Source organism: Cynocephalus volans, chromosome 10 (genome assembly GCF_027409185.1).
Source record: "Cynocephalus volans isolate mCynVol1 chromosome 10, mCynVol1.pri, whole genome shotgun sequence".
In the NCBI taxonomy this organism is placed as follows: domain Eukaryota; kingdom Metazoa; phylum Chordata; class Mammalia; order Dermoptera; family Cynocephalidae; genus Cynocephalus; species Cynocephalus volans.
In genome coordinates, this window is record NC_084469.1 from 125,908,356 (window position 1) to 125,926,501 (window position 18,146).

The 18,146-nt window shown below is 40.7% G+C and overlaps 1 protein-coding gene across 6 annotated transcripts in view; it reads left to right on the top strand.

Moving 5' to 3' along the window:
• Positions 1 to 169: 169 nt before the first annotated feature.
• WDR59 (WD repeat domain 59) overlaps positions 170 to 18,146 on the top strand; it is an 87,575-nt gene continuing 69,598 nt past the window's right edge. For 4 of the 6 annotated variants that reach the window (XM_063110141.1, XM_063110142.1, XM_063110143.1 and 1 more), the window contains exons 1-2: positions 347 to 424; positions 16,658 to 16,707. In XM_063110141.1, the coding sequence (XP_062966211.1) occupies positions 371 to 424; positions 16,658 to 16,707 (104 nt within the window). In that variant the 5' untranslated portion in view covers positions 347 to 370. Of the gene's footprint in view, positions 243 to 346; positions 425 to 616; positions 706 to 16,657; positions 16,708 to 18,146 lie in introns of those variants that run through there. The other 2 variants (XM_063110146.1, XM_063110145.1) reach the window with 2 other exon arrangements.

Genomic DNA, 18,146 nt, shown 5'->3' on the forward strand with positions numbered 1-18,146 from the left:
ATAGGCGCCTCCCCTCGGCCAAACCCTAATCTGCGAGCTCTTCCCGGGTCACCCACGCTCTGCTCGACCTTGGACTACATCTCCCGGCAGAGCTCCCGACAAGGGGTGTGTCACTCAAGCTGAGTGACAGAAGGGGCGTGCTTTTTTTTTTTTTTTTTTTTTTTTTTGCAGGCGCGGTGCTGCAATTGGAGGATACATGAAGAAGGGGCGGAGCCAGTGCTTGCGTCAGCCAATGGTTTGAGGTCGGGCTCAAGGGGGAGACGGGGCGTGGCAGGGCTGACTCGAGGGCTGCGTGGGGCTCACGGAACAGGGAAGTGGGGTCTGGGGTTGGGAGGGCGTCGTCTGTGGCCGCGGCGGCCGGAAGGGGGAGATGGCGGCGCGATGGAGCAGCGAGAACGTGGTGGTGGAGTTCCGTGACTCCCAGGTGAGCTGGGGAGCGAATGGAGCCGTCTGGGCATGCGCCCTTCCCGCTTCCCCTCCCCCACGCTGCCAAGTCCTCCCGGGAATTGCGGAGAGACCCCCCCCTCCGGACCCGGCTGGGGACATGGGCAAAGGGGCGACCCGGAGCTGTCAGACTCTGGCGGGCGAGGGGAGCCTTGATGACCGGTGGGCGGTTGGGGTCGGCCCGGACGGGGTTTCGGGATTCCCCGCGGGGGTCCGGGGAGTGGATCCGCCTTGGGACGCTGAGGCAGAGATTGCGCGCGGGTGAGTGCTGAGCGGAGGCCTCCCGCGCCCAGGGCGGTGCGCGAGCGGGGGTCTGCTCCCCGGGGCCGGGGCCGCGCTTGCTGACTTCTGGCAAGTGAGTCGTGGAACTTCTCGGACTGCCTCACAGGATTTGGGGACGGACTCCATGAAACACTGCTTTCAAGGTGCCTGTTTCAGCGCCTGAGCGAATAAGTGGTTGCCGATGCTCTGAGAGTGGAAGATACCGGGCAGTGGGTAGGAGTGGGCACTGCGCGCATTGGCTGGGTTCGAGTCCCGCCGCAGTCCCTCGCCTGTCATCACTTTTCTGTAGAAGAGAGCTCATCGTACCCATCTCACAGGATTGGCATGAGGATTCTATGAGGTCATACGTTTAGAAGGTGTGGCACAGTGACGGGCACATAGTAAGCCTCGAGAAACTTTAGCGCTTACCAGGGATTTTTACCATTTTCCTGTACCGGGTCTTCCATATGCCAGGGCTTGTGCTAAGCCATTTATCAACATTTTCTTCCTCCCTCCCTCCCTCATCTTTCTTTTTGGAGGCTTGCCGGTGTAGGGAATCCAAACCGTACTTGTCAATACCATGCTGTACGGGTAGTGTGCTAACTGGCCAGCCCCAAGCCCTACATTTTCTTTTTCTTTCTTTTTTTTTTGGATGGCTGGCCAGTTTGGTATCTGAACCCTTGACTTTGGTGTTAATACATTTTTTTGGGGGGGGGGGGGGCCGGCCCGTGGCTCACTCGGGAGAGTGCGGTGTTGAGAACACCAAGGCCCCGGGTTCGGATCCCATATAGGAATGGCCGGTGCACTCACTGGCTGAGTACCGGTCACGAAAAAGACAAAAAAATAAAAATAAATAAATAAATAAAAGATCCCCTTACCGGTCATCTTTTAAAAAAAGATGAAAGAACAATGCAAGGTAAGTAGATGATATCCCATTTTTCCAAAAGGGGAAACTGATCCCCGTTTTCCTGATCCCAAGTGACTTGGCCAAGGCCTCCCATAATGTGGCCAACGCAGACTGTGACCCCAGAGCCCTTGTTCAGCTCATTACACTGCTTTACCTCATAGTGGGTAGCTCTGAACCTGTCATAAAGTTGCTCCCCGTTAAATGTCATGTTCCCCCTTCCCCAGCACTTAAGACGGTGTCTTCGCGATTCTCTTCATTTATTCAGCAGATATCTATTGAATACCTTCTGTGTGCCAGACGTGTATTCACTCATTTATTCAACAAGGATTTATTGAACTCCTACCAGGAGCACACTGTGCCAGGAGCTATGTCGATACTCAGGTGATTTACACTGAGGGAAATCTGGTTTGCAATAATGGGGTGGTGGGGTTTCTTCTTTCTAAAACCCTATTCTGTCTTTTGCCATGGAGGAGCCACCCACCAGTTTGCACCCTCTGATAAGTAGCCCCCACTGAGGATTGAGCAGCAGTGTTTGCATTAAGGGATCCTGAAACACTTTGCACTGTCAGCACCTTGTCTCTGTGAGGCCTGCTCTCCCAAAGTAGGCGCCAGACTTCTAGGGAAGAAGAACATATTCCTGTTACCCTTCTTGTTAATTGCTTTCACTGAGGACAGGGACAGAACACAGTCATGTATCATGCCTCTGAGCCTGCTAATTTGGAAGCTACTAATCTGCAAACCCTTTAATTCTCACAAAACCCGGGTAGTCTCACCCCTGCTTCTCTATAGAGATGTAATTGAAAAGACCTGCAGAGAGGGTGCTGACACTTATATTAGGATGCTATGAAGTAGTAGCAAATAATTAAAGCTAAACAGCAGTTGTCACTGTAAGAAAAATAAGTAAATTGGGTAATTTAACTGCCTTGTGGGAGTTTGTATTTTTCTTTCTGATTTTTCTATTTAGTTGACTTTTCTATTTTAGTCTTTGTGTGAATTAGCGTAGTTTTATGGTTCATTCTGGTGATGATTGGGAGGGACAGGAACCCATTTTATTAACTTTCATTAATGCAGAAAGAAAAAGTTAATTAAATCTTGCCTTTCTGAATAGTAAGACCAGAAATGATAAACTTTCAAAACACTCTGCATCTTCTAAAAAAGTTCTAAAAAATTAAAACATTTAGATTTTTTAGAGGAAAACTCCAGCCTGAAAGGTGAAATTCTTTCTTATAGTTTGTACAAGCATCGTTTACTTTATAAAACAATGTCTTGAGATATTACTGTCACTGACTAACAGTGAAGAACTTGTACTGCTTGGCAACTACCTTGAAGTGGTTCCTAAAATCAATGTGTGGTAACACCGTTAAGAAAACTTATAAGTAATCTTCTAGAGCAACACCATCCTGTAGAGTTTTTAGTGATGATGGAAATGGGGCTAGTGTGACTGAGATATTGTATTTTTAATTTAATTAAATTTTAATTAATTGCCATTTAGATAGCCACTTTTGGCTAGTGTCTATGGTATTGGAAAGTGCAGTTCAGAGTACTGAGAAGAGTGGAGATTAGCTTCCACTCTCAAGGAAAGATAAGAAGGTGGAATATGTAGTTACAAGTCTCTAACTCATCACCAGTATGTGCAAAAATTCTCTAACATATGACTGTTGTGATGAAGGTAGGAACTGCAGACTCATTGCAGCTGCCTACTTAATGTCTCCTCCTCACGATCTGTGAGATATCTCAAACTCAGTATGTCCCAAGTAGCTGAATGTACTCTGAGACAATGCTCCCTGCATCTAGTTTCTTGCTCCCTTCCAATTCATCCTCCACACAGTCAGAGTGATTTTTTAAAAAATCCAGGTTTATTGAGGTATAATTAATGTATAATAAAATTCACCCTTTTAAGTGTACAGTTTGCTGAGTTTTGACAAATGTATATTGTCATGTGACTACCACCACAATGAAGATGTAGAACATTTCTATCACTCAAAATAATTCCCTGGTTCCCCTGAGCAGTCCTTTACTCGCTTACTTAGTCCCTTACTCCTGGCAACTGCTGATGTGATTTCTATACCAAATGGAATCATACAGTGTATAACATTTTGAGTCTGGATTCCTTCACTTAGCCTGCTGCTTTTGAGGTTCATTAATGTTGAACATACCAGTTAGTCTACTCCTTTTTATTGCCGAGTAGTATTTCAATGATGGGTAGACTATAATTTTTGTATCCATTCACCTGTTTATTTAAGTTGTTTCCATTTTTTGGCATTTATGTCCCAAACTGTTTTTTTGTTTTGTTTTGTTTTGTTTTGTTTTTGGCAGCTGGCCAGTACAGGGATCTGAACCCATGACCTTAGTGTTATAAGGCTACGCTCTAACCAGCTGAGCTAACTGGCCAGCCCACTTTTTGGCAATTATGAATAAAGCTGCTATAAGTATCAAGGTGATGTTTTATTTTTATTTATTTATTTTTTTATTTTTTTAAAAGATGACCGGTAAGGGGATCTTAACCCTTGACTTGGTGTTGTCAGCACCACGCTCAGCCAGTGAGCAAACCGGCCATCCCTATATGGGATCCGAATCCGGGGCCTTGGTGTTATCAGCACCGCACTCTCCCAAGTGAGCCACAGGCCGGCCCTCAAGGTGATGTTTTAAACATAACATAAATTTGTTCATGTAACTCTTTTGCTGAAAATCCTTCAGTGGCATCCTACTATACCTAGAGTAAAATATAAATTCCTTATTTTGGACTGTTCTGTGTATTGGTCTCTTCCTGCTTCTCAGATCATTTCTTGTACTGCATTTCCCCTCACTTGCTATTTGTTTATTTTACTCTTTCTCCTCCTGCTAAAGTGTAAGCTGTGTGAGGATGGAGACTTTGTTTTGTTGGCTTACTTTATCCCCAGTGCCCAGGATAGTACTTGGTATGTAGCAGATGCTCAACAAATATGTGTTGAATGAATACATCTTCTTCTTATTATTATTTTATTTTTTTGGCAACTGGCTGGTACAGGGAAACCCTTGACCTTGGTGTCATAACCCTCAGCTCTAACCAACTGAGCTAACTGGCTAGCCCCTGAATACATCTTAAAAATCAATTAAATTATATTGGTCAACAATTTTAACAGAATTAGGAAAAAGTATTTAGGTCTTCACAGTTTTTAAAGTAAACTTTTATTTTATGGTAGTTTTAGATTTACAGAAAAATTGAGAAGATAGTACAGAGAGTTCCCATATACCTAACACCCTGTATCCCCTATTATAACATCTTACACTAGTAAGATGGTACATTTTCACAAATAATGGACCGATATTGACATATTATTAACCAAAATCTAATCTTTATTTGGATCTCTTTAGCTTTTACCTAATGTTATTTTTCTATTTTGGGATCCCATGTAGGATCCCCCATTACATTTAGTAATTAGTCTCCTTAGGCTCCTCTTGGCTGTGATAATTTCTCAATTTTTCTGGTTTTTGTTGACTTTGACAGTTTTAAGGAGTACTAGTCATATATTTTGTAAATACCCCTAAATTGGGATTTGTCTGATGTTTTCCTCATGAGTAGACTGGGATTATGGGTTTTGGGGAGGAACACCCTGGAGGTAAAGCACCATTCTCATCACATCATAGCAAGGATACATATTATGAACATGATTTTTCACTGTTGATGTTGACCTTGATCACCTGGCTGAAATAGTGTTTGCCAGATTTCTCTACTGTAAACTTTTGCCCTCTTTCTATACTGTATTCTTTGGAAGATAGTCTCCATAGGTAGTCCATATTTAAAGAACGGGGAGTTAATCTCTCTCATTTATTTATTTATTCAGTCATTTGTTTATATCAATATGGACTCATAGATATTTATTTTATACTTTGGCTTGTAATCCAATATTATTTTATTACTCAATTTGTTCAGCTTTCACTATTGGGAGCTCTTTCAGTTAGCTCTTGTGTTCTTTCGACATTCACCCATCATTGTGGAAATTTCTCGTTGTTGTTTTTTTTTACTTTCTAGCACTACAGGTTGCTCAACTCTTATCTTGTATATTTCCTGCCCCAGTCCTAAAATCAGCTATTTCTCCGGCCTCCTTTTATTGGAGAATGATATTAGAAATCAAGATCTAGTGCTAGATGTCTCATTGCTATCGGAGTGTCATTACTTCTAGACCCTCTCAGCTGACACAGCAAGGAAATGTGTGTGTGTGTGTGTACTGATCCCTTTATATACACACATCTTTGCAAATATTCCTGTATGTCACCATGTCTATGTATATTAAGCTTAACATGAATCTATACCGATTATCTCCAACTCTAATTTTTACCTTTTATTTTTTTGGCATCTGGCTGGTATGGGGATCTGAACCCTTGACCTTGGTGTTATCAGCACCGCACTCTACCGAATGAGCTAACCTAGCAGCCCTCCAACTCTAATTCTTTACCACATGCATCATTGTGGCCTCCTCTCCTTGCTTACCTATAACTTCCCAGTCCAGTGTGAGAAACTTGATTTCTGCCATCCGTCCTTTTACTTAATTGTTCAATTCCGGTACACATGTATAGTGGTTCCAGAGTTGCTAACCTGTACCCCCTTAGGAAACAATGTTATCAGCTACAGTACAGTCCTTAGGTACAGTTCCTTTCCCCTTTGGTCTTACAAACTCCACTCAGGTTTTCACCATTTTTAAGCAATTATTTTCACTTCTCCACATTGTGGTCTGGTCCCTACAAAGCATTCTTTTAATGAAATTTTAAAATATTTTGCCTCAAAAATTATTTTATTATAGAATATATCATATATATGAATAATATTTATACCATGTGAATAATAATAACAAAATGTACTCTCCACACAGCTTAAGGGATGGATCCTTCTGGTTATTTCTGGCCTTTCCCCCAGAACATATCCTTCTCTAAGACCCTTTAGAGACAGCAACTGCCCTACATTTTGCATTAATAATTTCTTTGCTTTTCTTTATAGTTTTACCATACATATATGTAAATGTAAATACTATTTTGTTTTATTTTGACTGACTGTTTTTGGCCGTTGTAAAAATGGAATCATATGTTGTGAATTCTGTGACTGACTTGCTTTTATTTTTTATCCAATGTTGTTTTTGAAGTCCAGTCATGTTGATTATCATGGCTGTAGTTTACTTATTTTGCTACGAAGTAGTGTTCCACTGTGTGAATGTGCCACAATTGATTTATCCCTTTGTCATTAAACATTTGGGTTGTTTCCAGTTTTTAAAGTTATAGATGATGATGCTACGAGTGTAGTATTTACTTAGGAGTAGGGTTATGCATATTTACTAGGCTATGGGATATGCATATTCTTCAGCCTTATCAGAAAATGTCAAGTTGTTTTCCAAAGCGACTGAAATTTTATACCCCCAGCAGCAGTGCTTAAAGAGTTCCTGTTTGTCCATAGCCTCACCAACACTTTGTGTTATTCAAATATCTCACCCTTGGGATTGGCCGCTTAGCTTGGTTAAAGCATGGTGTTGATAGATAACACCAAGGTCTTGATTAGAGAGCAGCCTTGTAACACCAAGGTCAAGGGTTTGGTTCCCTGTACTGGCCAGTTAAATTTCTCATCTTTTCAGTGAATATTTATTGAGTCTACTGTATGCCAGGTACTATGGAAACAGCAGTGAACAAAACAGACAAAATTTCTTGCCCATATCAAGCTCTCGTCTGTACCTTTTACTGATTTCCTTTTTTTCTTTTTTGAAGATCTCAATTGGCTTTATTGCAATTCTAGAACTGGGTAACACATTATTCCATAAAATAGAGTAAGTGTTCCCAGTTTTACTAATTTTCACGTATCTAGTGTATATGAAATGGTTTGTTATTTTGGGGGTTTAATTTGTGTTTCCCTGATTACTGATGAAGGTGGATATTTTTTCATATGTTTAATTGGCAATTTGTGTTTCTTCTATGAAATGCCTGTTTATGTCTTGTACCCCTCCCCGCCCTTTTTTTTTTTTTTTTTATCTTTTTCGTGACCGGTACTCAGCCAGTGAGTGCACCGGCCATTCCTATATAGGATCCGAACCCGCGGCGGGAGCGTCGCTGCGCTCCCAGCATCGCACTCTCCCGAGTGCACCATGGGCTCGGCCTCCTCCCTACCCTTTTAATTGAATTGTCTTTCTTATAGATTAAGAAGAGTGTAAAAAGTGTTCTGATTCTAATCCTGTATTGGTTGCATATGCTGTAAATATATTCTTCTAGGTTGTGGCTTGCCTTTTCATTGTCTATGGTATCTTTTGATGAACAGATGTTTAATTTTAATACAGATGAATTTATGGATTGTGCTTTTTCAGTCTTCTTAAGAAAATTTTCCATATCCTGGGTTCATAAAGATATTCTCCAATATTTTCTTTATTTTCCTGTGCTACCTCAAAATTGAAAATGAGTCATCTTAGCAGAAAGTTCACTTTCTGCTGCTCTATGGTTGGTGAATTATTAGTTTCAGCATTACTCTAGCTCTTCCAGAAAGATAAAGGTTGAGGGCTGTCTTTTGCTCTAATAAAACCAAAACAAAACACAAAAACAAACAAACAAAAATCTCAGCAAATTATTTAGTGAAGAGCAAAGTTATAAATGGTTAATAGGCTGTATGTTTTTCTGTAGCAATCTAGCTTTGGTCCCTGCTTTTCTAGTTTCACTTAAAGTTCATTTTGAAAACCGTGGAAATGGAGGGTCATAGTAGGGCTGTTTTTGGTGGAAGTGAATATTAAGAGGTGAATGTGGTGAATTGTTTGTTTTCTAGAAAACTTACTGTAAATGGGAAAGAACATAAAGAGGTTAAGTGTTTGAAGATAGAGTGCCTGTGTTAGGATCCAGGTTATTCCACCTGTCTGCCATGTGATCTTGGGCAAGTTATTTCTTTTCTAAGCTTCAGTTTCTTCATCTGTAAAACAAAGATAATAGTACCTACCTGTGTTGGGGGTTCCCCAGGTTTGATGATTAACTAGGAGGATTCACATTTGTATTTGCAATTATGAAAGGATACAAAGCAAAATCAAAGGGAAAAGGCACATGGGGTGAAGTCTGGAGAAAATGAGGCACAAGCTTCCAAGAGTCTTCTCACTATGTAGTCACACAGGATATGCTTAATTCCTCCAGCATCGAATCCTATCCACATGTGTGAAATGTCTGCCAGGGAGGCTCATTAGGGACTTAGTGCCCAAGGTTTTTATTTGGGGCTGGTCACATAGGTACCCCATGCCTTAGCATGTATGAAAATTCCAGGCTCCTGGAAGGAAAGCAGGTGTTTGGTGTAAACCACATTGTTTGTGCATACAGTTTAAGCACAGTGAGCTACTCTTAACCGTTAAGGATTAGTGGCAGCACTCCCAAAATCCCAGTTCCCAGACACCAGCCAAGAGCCACACTTGCAAGCTGGCCTTTGTAAGGATAGCAGCCTCAGGCCTGCTATACCAACTCTTCTGCACACTACCTTATAGAATTGCCTTGAGGATTAAATGAGAATATCAACACACAGCACTTAGCACAGTGGTCATCATAAATTAGGCGGTTGGTAAATGTTAATTAATTATTATTATATTAGGAAACTGGCCTAAGGAAGAAACTTTTTTTTTTTTTTTTTAAAGATGACCGGTAAGGGGAACTCAACCCTCGACTTGGTGTTGTCAGCACCACGCTCAGCCTGTGAGCCAACCGGCCATCCCTATATGGGATCTGAACCTGTGGCCTTGGTGTTATCAGCACCACACTCTCCTGAGTGAGCCACGGGCTGGCCCTGAGGAAGAAACTTGACCTGACAAAATAGACTTATGGAGCTGATAGGACCTTTAGAAGACATCTCATCTACCCTCTTATTTTACAGATGAGGAACCTGTGCCTCAGAAAGATTAGGTGATTTAGGGCCAGCCTGTGGCTCACTTGGGAGAGTATGGTACTGATAACACCAAGTCAAGGGTTAAGATCCCCTTACCAGTCATCTTTTAAAAAAAAAAGAAAGATTAGGTGATTTACCTAGTGGTATCCAAGGTGTGTCATTTCAGTTTGTGGGGAAGTGAGGATGTTCCCATTTTAAAGGAGAGACATCTGGGCAATACCCTCTTGTGGAGTATGTAAACAAGAGCCTCAGATAGGTAACTTATAGTAAGCGCTGGACAAGGATGGCTCAAAAACAGCTTTGGCAGCAATGTCCATATCTAATTTAAATAGAGATTGGTTCTTGCCATTGGAAATGGTCTGATCCTTTTTTTATATCAGTGGCTTTCAGTTTGTGGTTTCAGTCTGTGAAATCTGATAATGTGTACATTATAGCCTTTGCTCAGGCCTGTGACAGACTGATTAGGGGAACTGACCCAGCTCTGATTTGCATTGATTGGGTATTACCACTTTGCAACACTTGGAAGGATGAATAGGCAAAGTGCTTTCATTTTTTTGAACAGCTCTTTCTCGTTCAGCTGGGATTGAAAGAGGAAGAGTTGTGTTTTTCCACCCCAGCCTCTTCAAATAAACAAATCCTAGATTTTGTTTTACACATAACAAAGTTCTCTGTAGAGAGGCTTTCCTTTGCATTGAATCAGGGTAGAAAGATAGCCCTGTATTCTTCATAATACAGCTTTCTTTTTAGAAAGATCAACTTTCTAACTGAACCACTTGTGTTTGTACCAAAATTTAACTGTAAATCCAAAATGGATTTGTAATGCAATTCATCTCCATATTCAGTGTCATTTGACTATCATAAAGTATCATACCTGTTGTTTTTTTTTTTTTTTTTTTTGACCGGTAAGGGGATCGCAATCCTCGGCACGGTGCGGTCTGCACCACGCTCAGCCAGTGAGCGCACCAGCCATCCCTATATAGGATCCAAACTTGTGACCTCTGCACTGGTAGCGCCGCGCTCTCCTGAGTGAGCCACGGGGCCGGCCCCATACCTGTTGTTTTTTAAAAGTGAAAATGTTGTAGAATCAAAACAGCTTTTGGGCTGACCAGTTAGCTCAGTTGGTTAGATCACAGCCTTATAACACCAAGGTCACTGGTTCAGATCCTGTACTAGCCAGCCACCCCCCCCCAAAAAAAAGAAAACAGCTTTATTGAGCTATGATTCACATATCATACAATTTACCTGTTTAAAGTATACAACTCAATGGGTATTAGTGTATTTACAGAGTGTGCAGCCATCACCACAATCGTTTTTAGAACATATTCATCACATAAACATTATATGTTTTGAACATATTCATCCACATGAAACCCTATACCGTTTTGCAGTCCCCTTCCTGCCTTCCCCCAAGTCCCCTGGTCCCCCAGCCCTAGGCAACAACCACTAATCTACTTTCTGTCTCTATTAGATTCGCCTGTTCTGAACATGTCGTACAAGTGGAATCATACAATATGTAGTCTTCGTAACTGGCTTCTTTCACTTAGTTGTTTTCAAGGCTCATCTGTGTTGTATCATGTATCAGAACTTTATTTCTTTTTATGGCAGAATAATATGCAATTGTATGGACATACCACATTTTGTTTATCTATTTACCAGTTGTTGGACATTTGGGTAGTATCCACTTTTTAACTTTTAGAAATAATGTTGCTGTGAACATTCATTTACAAGTTTTTGTGTAGCATAAGCTTTTAAGGCCTATATTGTCTATAATAGCTAGCAATGACAGAGCTAGTGAATCGAAATTTTATCCTCAAGGGAGTTGCAGTTTAATGGAGGAGACATATCAGTAAATAGATAATTATTGTAAAGTATCATAAGTGCTATACAAAGAGAAGCCCTAGGTACTGTGGAAGCACAGAGGAGGACCAGTTGACTCACACTGGGTATGTGTGCGAGGGGACAATTCAGAAAAACTTTCTTAGAAGAGCCTGACCTGAATCCTGAAGAACAAGAAGGAATTGGCCAGGTGAAGAATGGAGAGAAGTGTCTTCCAGGCAGAGGAGCAGCTGGTGTGAAGGTCCAGAGGTGAGAGAGAGCTTGGCTGAGTTTGGAGGGCTTGAAGAAATTCATTATAAAGAGTTCATTATGGCTGGAGATGGGTTGGGAGATGAGAGGCATGAGATGGGCTGGGGCAGTGAGCAGAAGAGAGATCTTAAGTAATCTCTAAAGCCATGCTCATTGTGTTGCACTTATTCCTGCACACTGTGGGGAGCCACTAAGAAAGCATCAGCAAGCAAGCAGATGACGAGACCTAGATTCCGCAGCAGCTCTAAGAATGGACACCAGGCTGGTGGTAGGGTGGCGATCCTTCCAGGTGAGAACTGCTGAAGATCTGAAACCAGACAGAGATGGAAAGAAATGGATTGATCAGGAAGAGGCTTGGAAAGGATCCCCAAAGTTAGGAGGAATTCCAGTTAGTCAGTTAGTCTGACTTTTCTAAATTATTAATTATATTTTCTCCAGGCTAATAAGAATCAAACATCCCATCAATTCTCATTTCATAAAGGGCATACAATTTTCAGAATATTAGTGTCACAAAAGCCACTACCCTTCTTACAGTTGAAGGAACAAGGGCTCTTAAGATGAACCTTATGATCTTTTCTGTTGAACAATGTCTCATTTGATAGAGAGCAATCCTGGACAGTAAGTGTATTTTCCTACAGGTGGGAGAGGACTTTTTAATGTGGGAAAATAAAGGTTGAAAGAGGATCTGATTAAGAAAAAAAAAAGAAAAAAAAAAGTGAAAAGAAATAGAATTTAAAAATGGAAAAAGAAAAAAAATATATATATAAAAGAAAAAACTAAAAGAGAAAAAAAGAGGATCTCATTGAAATTTTACATTATAAAGCATGTGGGTAATGCACACAAAATTTTGTCCACTTCACTGTTCTAGTAGAAGATCTCACACAGCAGGCAGTGAGCTACTGAAGATTATTATCCTAGGAGATGTTAAAGAAGCGAAGGGACTTTAGAAGTGTAGATAAATTGATGGGTGATAAATTATCAAGGGAAACTACTAAAAAGTTCTTAGAAGTGTCAAGAAGCACCTTGGCACATTATGAGCTGAAGGGACCCTGATTTTGACCTGGTTCTGACCTACTATCTTAATAGGGCAGATGTTTACAGAGCACGTCTGTGGACAAAGCACCTGTTGGGTTCTCTGGGAGAAATGAAATAGACTGTACCCTGCAGGAGCTCATCAACTAGAGGGAGAAAAAACTGTCCAGCAACCACTACCACAAAGCAAGGTGTGGCAAGTCCTGTGACAGAGGGGCAGAGAAGAGTTTTCAGTGAAGATTGAATATGCTTGGAGGACTCAGGGAGAGCTTCTTAGAAGTGTGTCTTGGGACTTAAAAGATGAGTAGAATATCAGCAGTAAAATAGGAGAAGGACTTCCCAGGAGGAGGGAAGGGCTGAAGTGTCTCTCCAGAGTTGGGAGAGTTGCTAACCCTCCTGGAGAAAGGTGTGTTCTGTGGACTGGCGTGGCTTAAGCAGAGTGAGAGCTCAGATTGAGCGGTGCTGTAAAAGTCTAATTTGGAAGGGTTTGAAGACTGAGCAGTTTACACTTGATTCTATTCAAAGTGAAAACCAGCAAAGGTTTTTTTAGCAGTGAATTGATATACTCAGAACTCTGTTTTTAGAAGTTTTAGAATTAGATAAGATGGAAAAAGGAGAGTGACCAATCGGAAGTTGTTGCTGTAGAGCAGGCTACAGACATTGAGGGGCTGGGCCAGAAGGATAGGAGTGGAAAGAGAAGAGACTTGAATGCCTTAAAAAAAAAAAAAAAAAAAAAGCATTTCTTATTATAAAATAATATAGATATATAAATAATACAAAAATGTAGGCTCGTTTAGAAGAATAAAATAAAAATCCTATAGGAACAACTACCTTAAAAGTTTTTTTATCGTAAATTGATCATTTATAATTGTGTATATTTATGGGGTACAGAGTGATGTTATGATTTATGAATACAATGTGGAATAATTAAAGTAAGCTAATTAACATATCCAGGAACAACTGCCTTTTAAACATTTTGATATTCTTTCATTCAGTGCTTTTTGTTTTGTTTTGTTTTGTTGGCAGCTGGCCAGTAAGGGGATCTAAACCCTTGACCTCGGGTGTTATCAGCACCATGCTGTAACAAAGTAAGCAAACCAGCCAACCCACTTCAGTGTTTTTCTTAGGAATGTATTTATAAATGGCCAATGTAAGTTTTAGTTCGTAGTGGAGTATAAAATAGCACTTTCCTTTACTTCTCTAACCTGTCTTTAATCCAGAGCAAGCTCCTTCCTGCAGGCTGGTAGGAAATTCTGTATTAGTCATTGCAGAGGTTCCTTTCTTCTCTTGCAGTGGGGTCATACAGAAGTCCAAGTCCCATGGTTCTTAACCCTCTGATGTCCAGACTTAACATCTTCCAGCCATTTCCCATCTGGTGTGCAGAGGGTGGTGAGGCCTTGGGTGTAGACTCCTGCACCCCAGAAAGCGTCAACTTGTTCTCCGGTCAGGTGGTTTTTACTTCCTCTGCCTCAAGTGCTTTCCCTCTCTGTTCCCTCTTTGGGGCAGCTTAGCATAACCCTTCTTAATGTGCTCCTATAACACAATCGTTAAAAAACGACACAACACACATTGGTAGCCTCTTTTTTCTTGGGTAGGTGTGGGAAAATGACTTAGCTGTTGTTGTGATGGTGGTTTTTCTTTTTAAAAATAACTTGCCCTGATATGGTGAGTTATGATATTCTATTTGCAGTTTTAACCAATGCATTTTTCATTTCTTGTTGTTGGCTGGCTGGTATGGGGCTCTGAACCGTTGACCTTGGTGTTATAACACCTTGCTCTAACCAACTGAACTAATTGGCCACCCTTCATGTCATTTTTTAATGCTTCCAGAATATTCCATTGTATAGATATGCATTATTTACTTATAGACAACATGAAATAAGCAACTCTGTGCATAAAACTTTTGCCATATTTTGGATAGATTATGGAGGTGGAATTACTGAGTCAAAGGGTGTGACCCTTTTGGACTATTGCCAGATCATGCTTATTCTGTTACTATATACCACAAATTTAGCAGCTTAAAACAATACCCACTTATTAGCTCACAGTTCTGTAGGTCAGAAGTCCAGGCACTGCATGGCTGATTTCTTTGTTCAGCGTCTCAGGCTGAAATCAAGGTATCAGCCAGCTATGTTCTCATCTGAGGCTTCACTTGGAAAGAATCTACTTCCAAGGTTCAGGTTGTTGACAAAATTCAGTTTCTAAGGGTTGTAGACCTGAGATCCCTGTTTTCTTGCTGGTTGTTATTTAGGGGTTGCTCTCAGCTGCTAAATGCCACTCTCAGATCCTTACCGTTTGTCCCCTCTATCTTCATAGCCAGCAATGGACAATCTTCTTCATATTGAATCCCCCACCCTTTTAATCTCTGACTTCTTCTGTCTCTGTCCTCTAGATCTAGACTTAAAGGACTGATGAGATTAGGTCTCCCAATCCCCCCAGCATCCAATTTTTCATCGTCCCAAATAGAAGCTCTGTATCCATTAAACCATAACTCCTCATTCTCCACTCACCCTGGCAACCTTTATTTTACTTTCTGTTTCTTTGAATTTGCCTATTTTAGGTGGAGTCATACGATATTTGTCCTTTTGTGTCTGGCATATTTCACTTAGCATAATGTTTTCAAGGTTCATCCATGTTGTAGTCAGTGTCAGAATTTCCTTCTTTTTTAAGGCTCAGTAATATTCCATTGTACGTCTGTGGCACATTTTGTTTATCCGTTCATTCATCGATGGACATTTCAGTTGTTTCAGGTCTCTATCTCAAGGTCAACTGATTTGAGACCTTAATTACATCTATAAAATTCCTTCACAGCAGTATCCAGATTAGTGTTGAATGGCAGGGAGAAGGTATGTATGTACCCAGGGCCCAGAATCATGGGGGCCAGGCTGTCAGGATTCAGCATACTACATACGCTCTGGAAAGATTATATTGCCCCTTGCTGGAGAAACCATTTTGCCCTCTTTCATGCCACTAATCTATAAATTGCACAGGAGAGTTCTGGAAATAGCATCTCATTTCACTGCATGCCTTTCCAGCCAGGCTTTTCTCTGCTCACGACTCTAGTGCAACAAAGGATGCATATTAATCACTTTTCAGCCTCCAGCGAGAATACTCTGGCTTCTTCTCCCCAGTTTTACCAATGACAGTTTTCTTGAGGGTAGACAAGTGTGAGAAACTGATTAAATAGGCCAGTGAGGGTGAGGGAGAGAATTTCTGTTTACCAGTTATGATTTGTGATCGTGGCAGAAAGTGCAAAATGGATTCTCTTTTGATACTCTCTTGGAGAGAACTTAGAGCATTGAATAACCAAAGAATGGCACAGATTGTTTCATGATAATGCCATGAGAATGCAGCAGGATTTGAATTTGTCCACATAAGAGAATTTAGGGCTGTAACTGCCAGGATTAAAATCAGCCTTGTGCTTCAGCCTGAATGCACATTCATTTGAGTCCATGCAGTCTTTTGGGAATTAGACTTGGTTCCTGAAATGGTGGTGCTTCCTAATAATTGGGAGATCTGAGAAATGGAGACCAGAAAAACGTGCTAGAATTTTCAGATTGCATGTGAACTGGGCATCTCAATAACAAGAATATGACCTTGGATTCAGCGGGGATGATGTTTGAATATTGCCAGCTGCCATATGGCTTGAGGAGAAGTCCATGCCCTTTGGTTTGTGTTATGTGTGTGTGTGTGGTGGGGGAGGATGTCCCAGGTTAGGTTCCAATTCGAAGAGGCTCTTTGTGCATGGTGACTTATAGAGATTATTTGCAGAGCTGTCTGCTCTGAGCTAAATAGACTCCTCAAGAGCTCCAGGACTTCTGTCTGCTCAATTTAGAATGTGCCAACTTGGTGTGGGGAGTAACAGCAACTGCCCTATTGTCAAAAGTGAATGTGAGATTTGAGTGGGAACGACAAGGGAGTAAAAGTGTCCACTGCAGAGATCCAATGATGCTTGCTAGCTGGGGACTGCCTGGGAGAGGGGAAGAGGGAGAAAGAACCAAAGGGCCTCCATCTCCTCCAGCCTGCTGTATTTGCTGGCAGGACTGAATCTATGTTCTCTCTCACAGGCAACTGCAATGTCTGTGGACTGTCTGGGACAGCATGCAGTGCTTTCTGGGTAAGTGAGCTTCCAGAGTTTGTCTGCCGCTGTTTCTGGGGAACAAATTGCAAATTGGGAGGTTTCTGGGAAATTGCAAAATGTTCTTCTATTTAAGGGTTATGATCATAGTTTTTTTTTTTTGGCAGCTGGCTGGTATAGGGATCCGAACTCTTGACCTTGGTGTTATCAGCATCCCCTCTGTCTTCGTTAACTTACTTGTTTATTAAACCATTTACAAATCAATAAAACTATTTTCTTTTTTTTATTTTATGGCTGCTGGCTGTATTTCTTTTTTCCTTTTAGCTTCATTATTTTATTTTGAAATATTTTAATTTACTTTAAAGAAAACCACATGCACATGGCAAACACTAAAATAGTTCAAAAGGATAACAATGAAAATAAGTTTCCATCTACCTCTGACCTCCTTCAAGACCAAATTACTGGTCACTAAAATTTCAAAGGAATTTATTGCTTACCTGTTAGGGCAGAGACAATTATTAATACCAATTCCTTGTGTCACACTGGGTGCATAGATAAGGAAATATTAGTATGTTTCTTTCCTGCCTCTAGCACCCTACTCAATTTTTAAAAAACAGCTTTATTGAGATATAATTAACATGCCATGTAATTCACCCATTTAAAGTATATGATTCAATGGTTTTTGGTATGGAACATTATCAATTTCCTACTCATTTTTTATTTATTTTATTTTGTTTCTTTGTTTTGGTGACTAGCCTGTATAGGGATCCGAATCCTTGATCTTGGATCTAACCAGCATTTTTTTTTTAATCAAGAAAGTACCTATACATAGTTTAAAAAGTCAGTAGCATCGTAAGGCTTATACTGTGAAACAGCAGTCTCCTACCTCACTTCCCACCACCCCCGTCCCACTCGACAGAAGTACCTACTTTATTTATTTATTACATCTCTAGTATAGAAGTACCTACTTTAAACTCTTTTAGCTGTGTCTTTTGGATTGCCTTTATTTTTCTAAATAGTATGCATATACTGCTATGTCTTGATTTATCCATCTTAGGCATTATAAGTTCACTTCTTACAATGGAAGATGAGGATTTTGTACTTTTACTTTGCTCTGTGGGTCCTTACATACATTTCTGACCTTCCTTCTTCCAATGTAGTTACATAACAATTGTTGGTCAAATCTGTATTTAGGGTTCTTTTTCTCAGAGTTATTGTTGAGAGCTCCTATGCTATTCTGATTCTGGACTTTGTACATGACCTATTTTTTTTCTTTGGGAGTTTTAAAATCCTACCTTTATGTCCAGTGTTTGTGAAATTTCCACCACAATTGCTTTGGTGTGTGTCTTTTTTCATTCATTGTGCTGGGCACTCAGAGGCCCCTTCCTTTTTTTACATTATTGTTTTATCTAAACAAATAGAGGCATAACATATGCATGGCATCATGGAGCCATATAAATGCCCTATAAAATACTCTA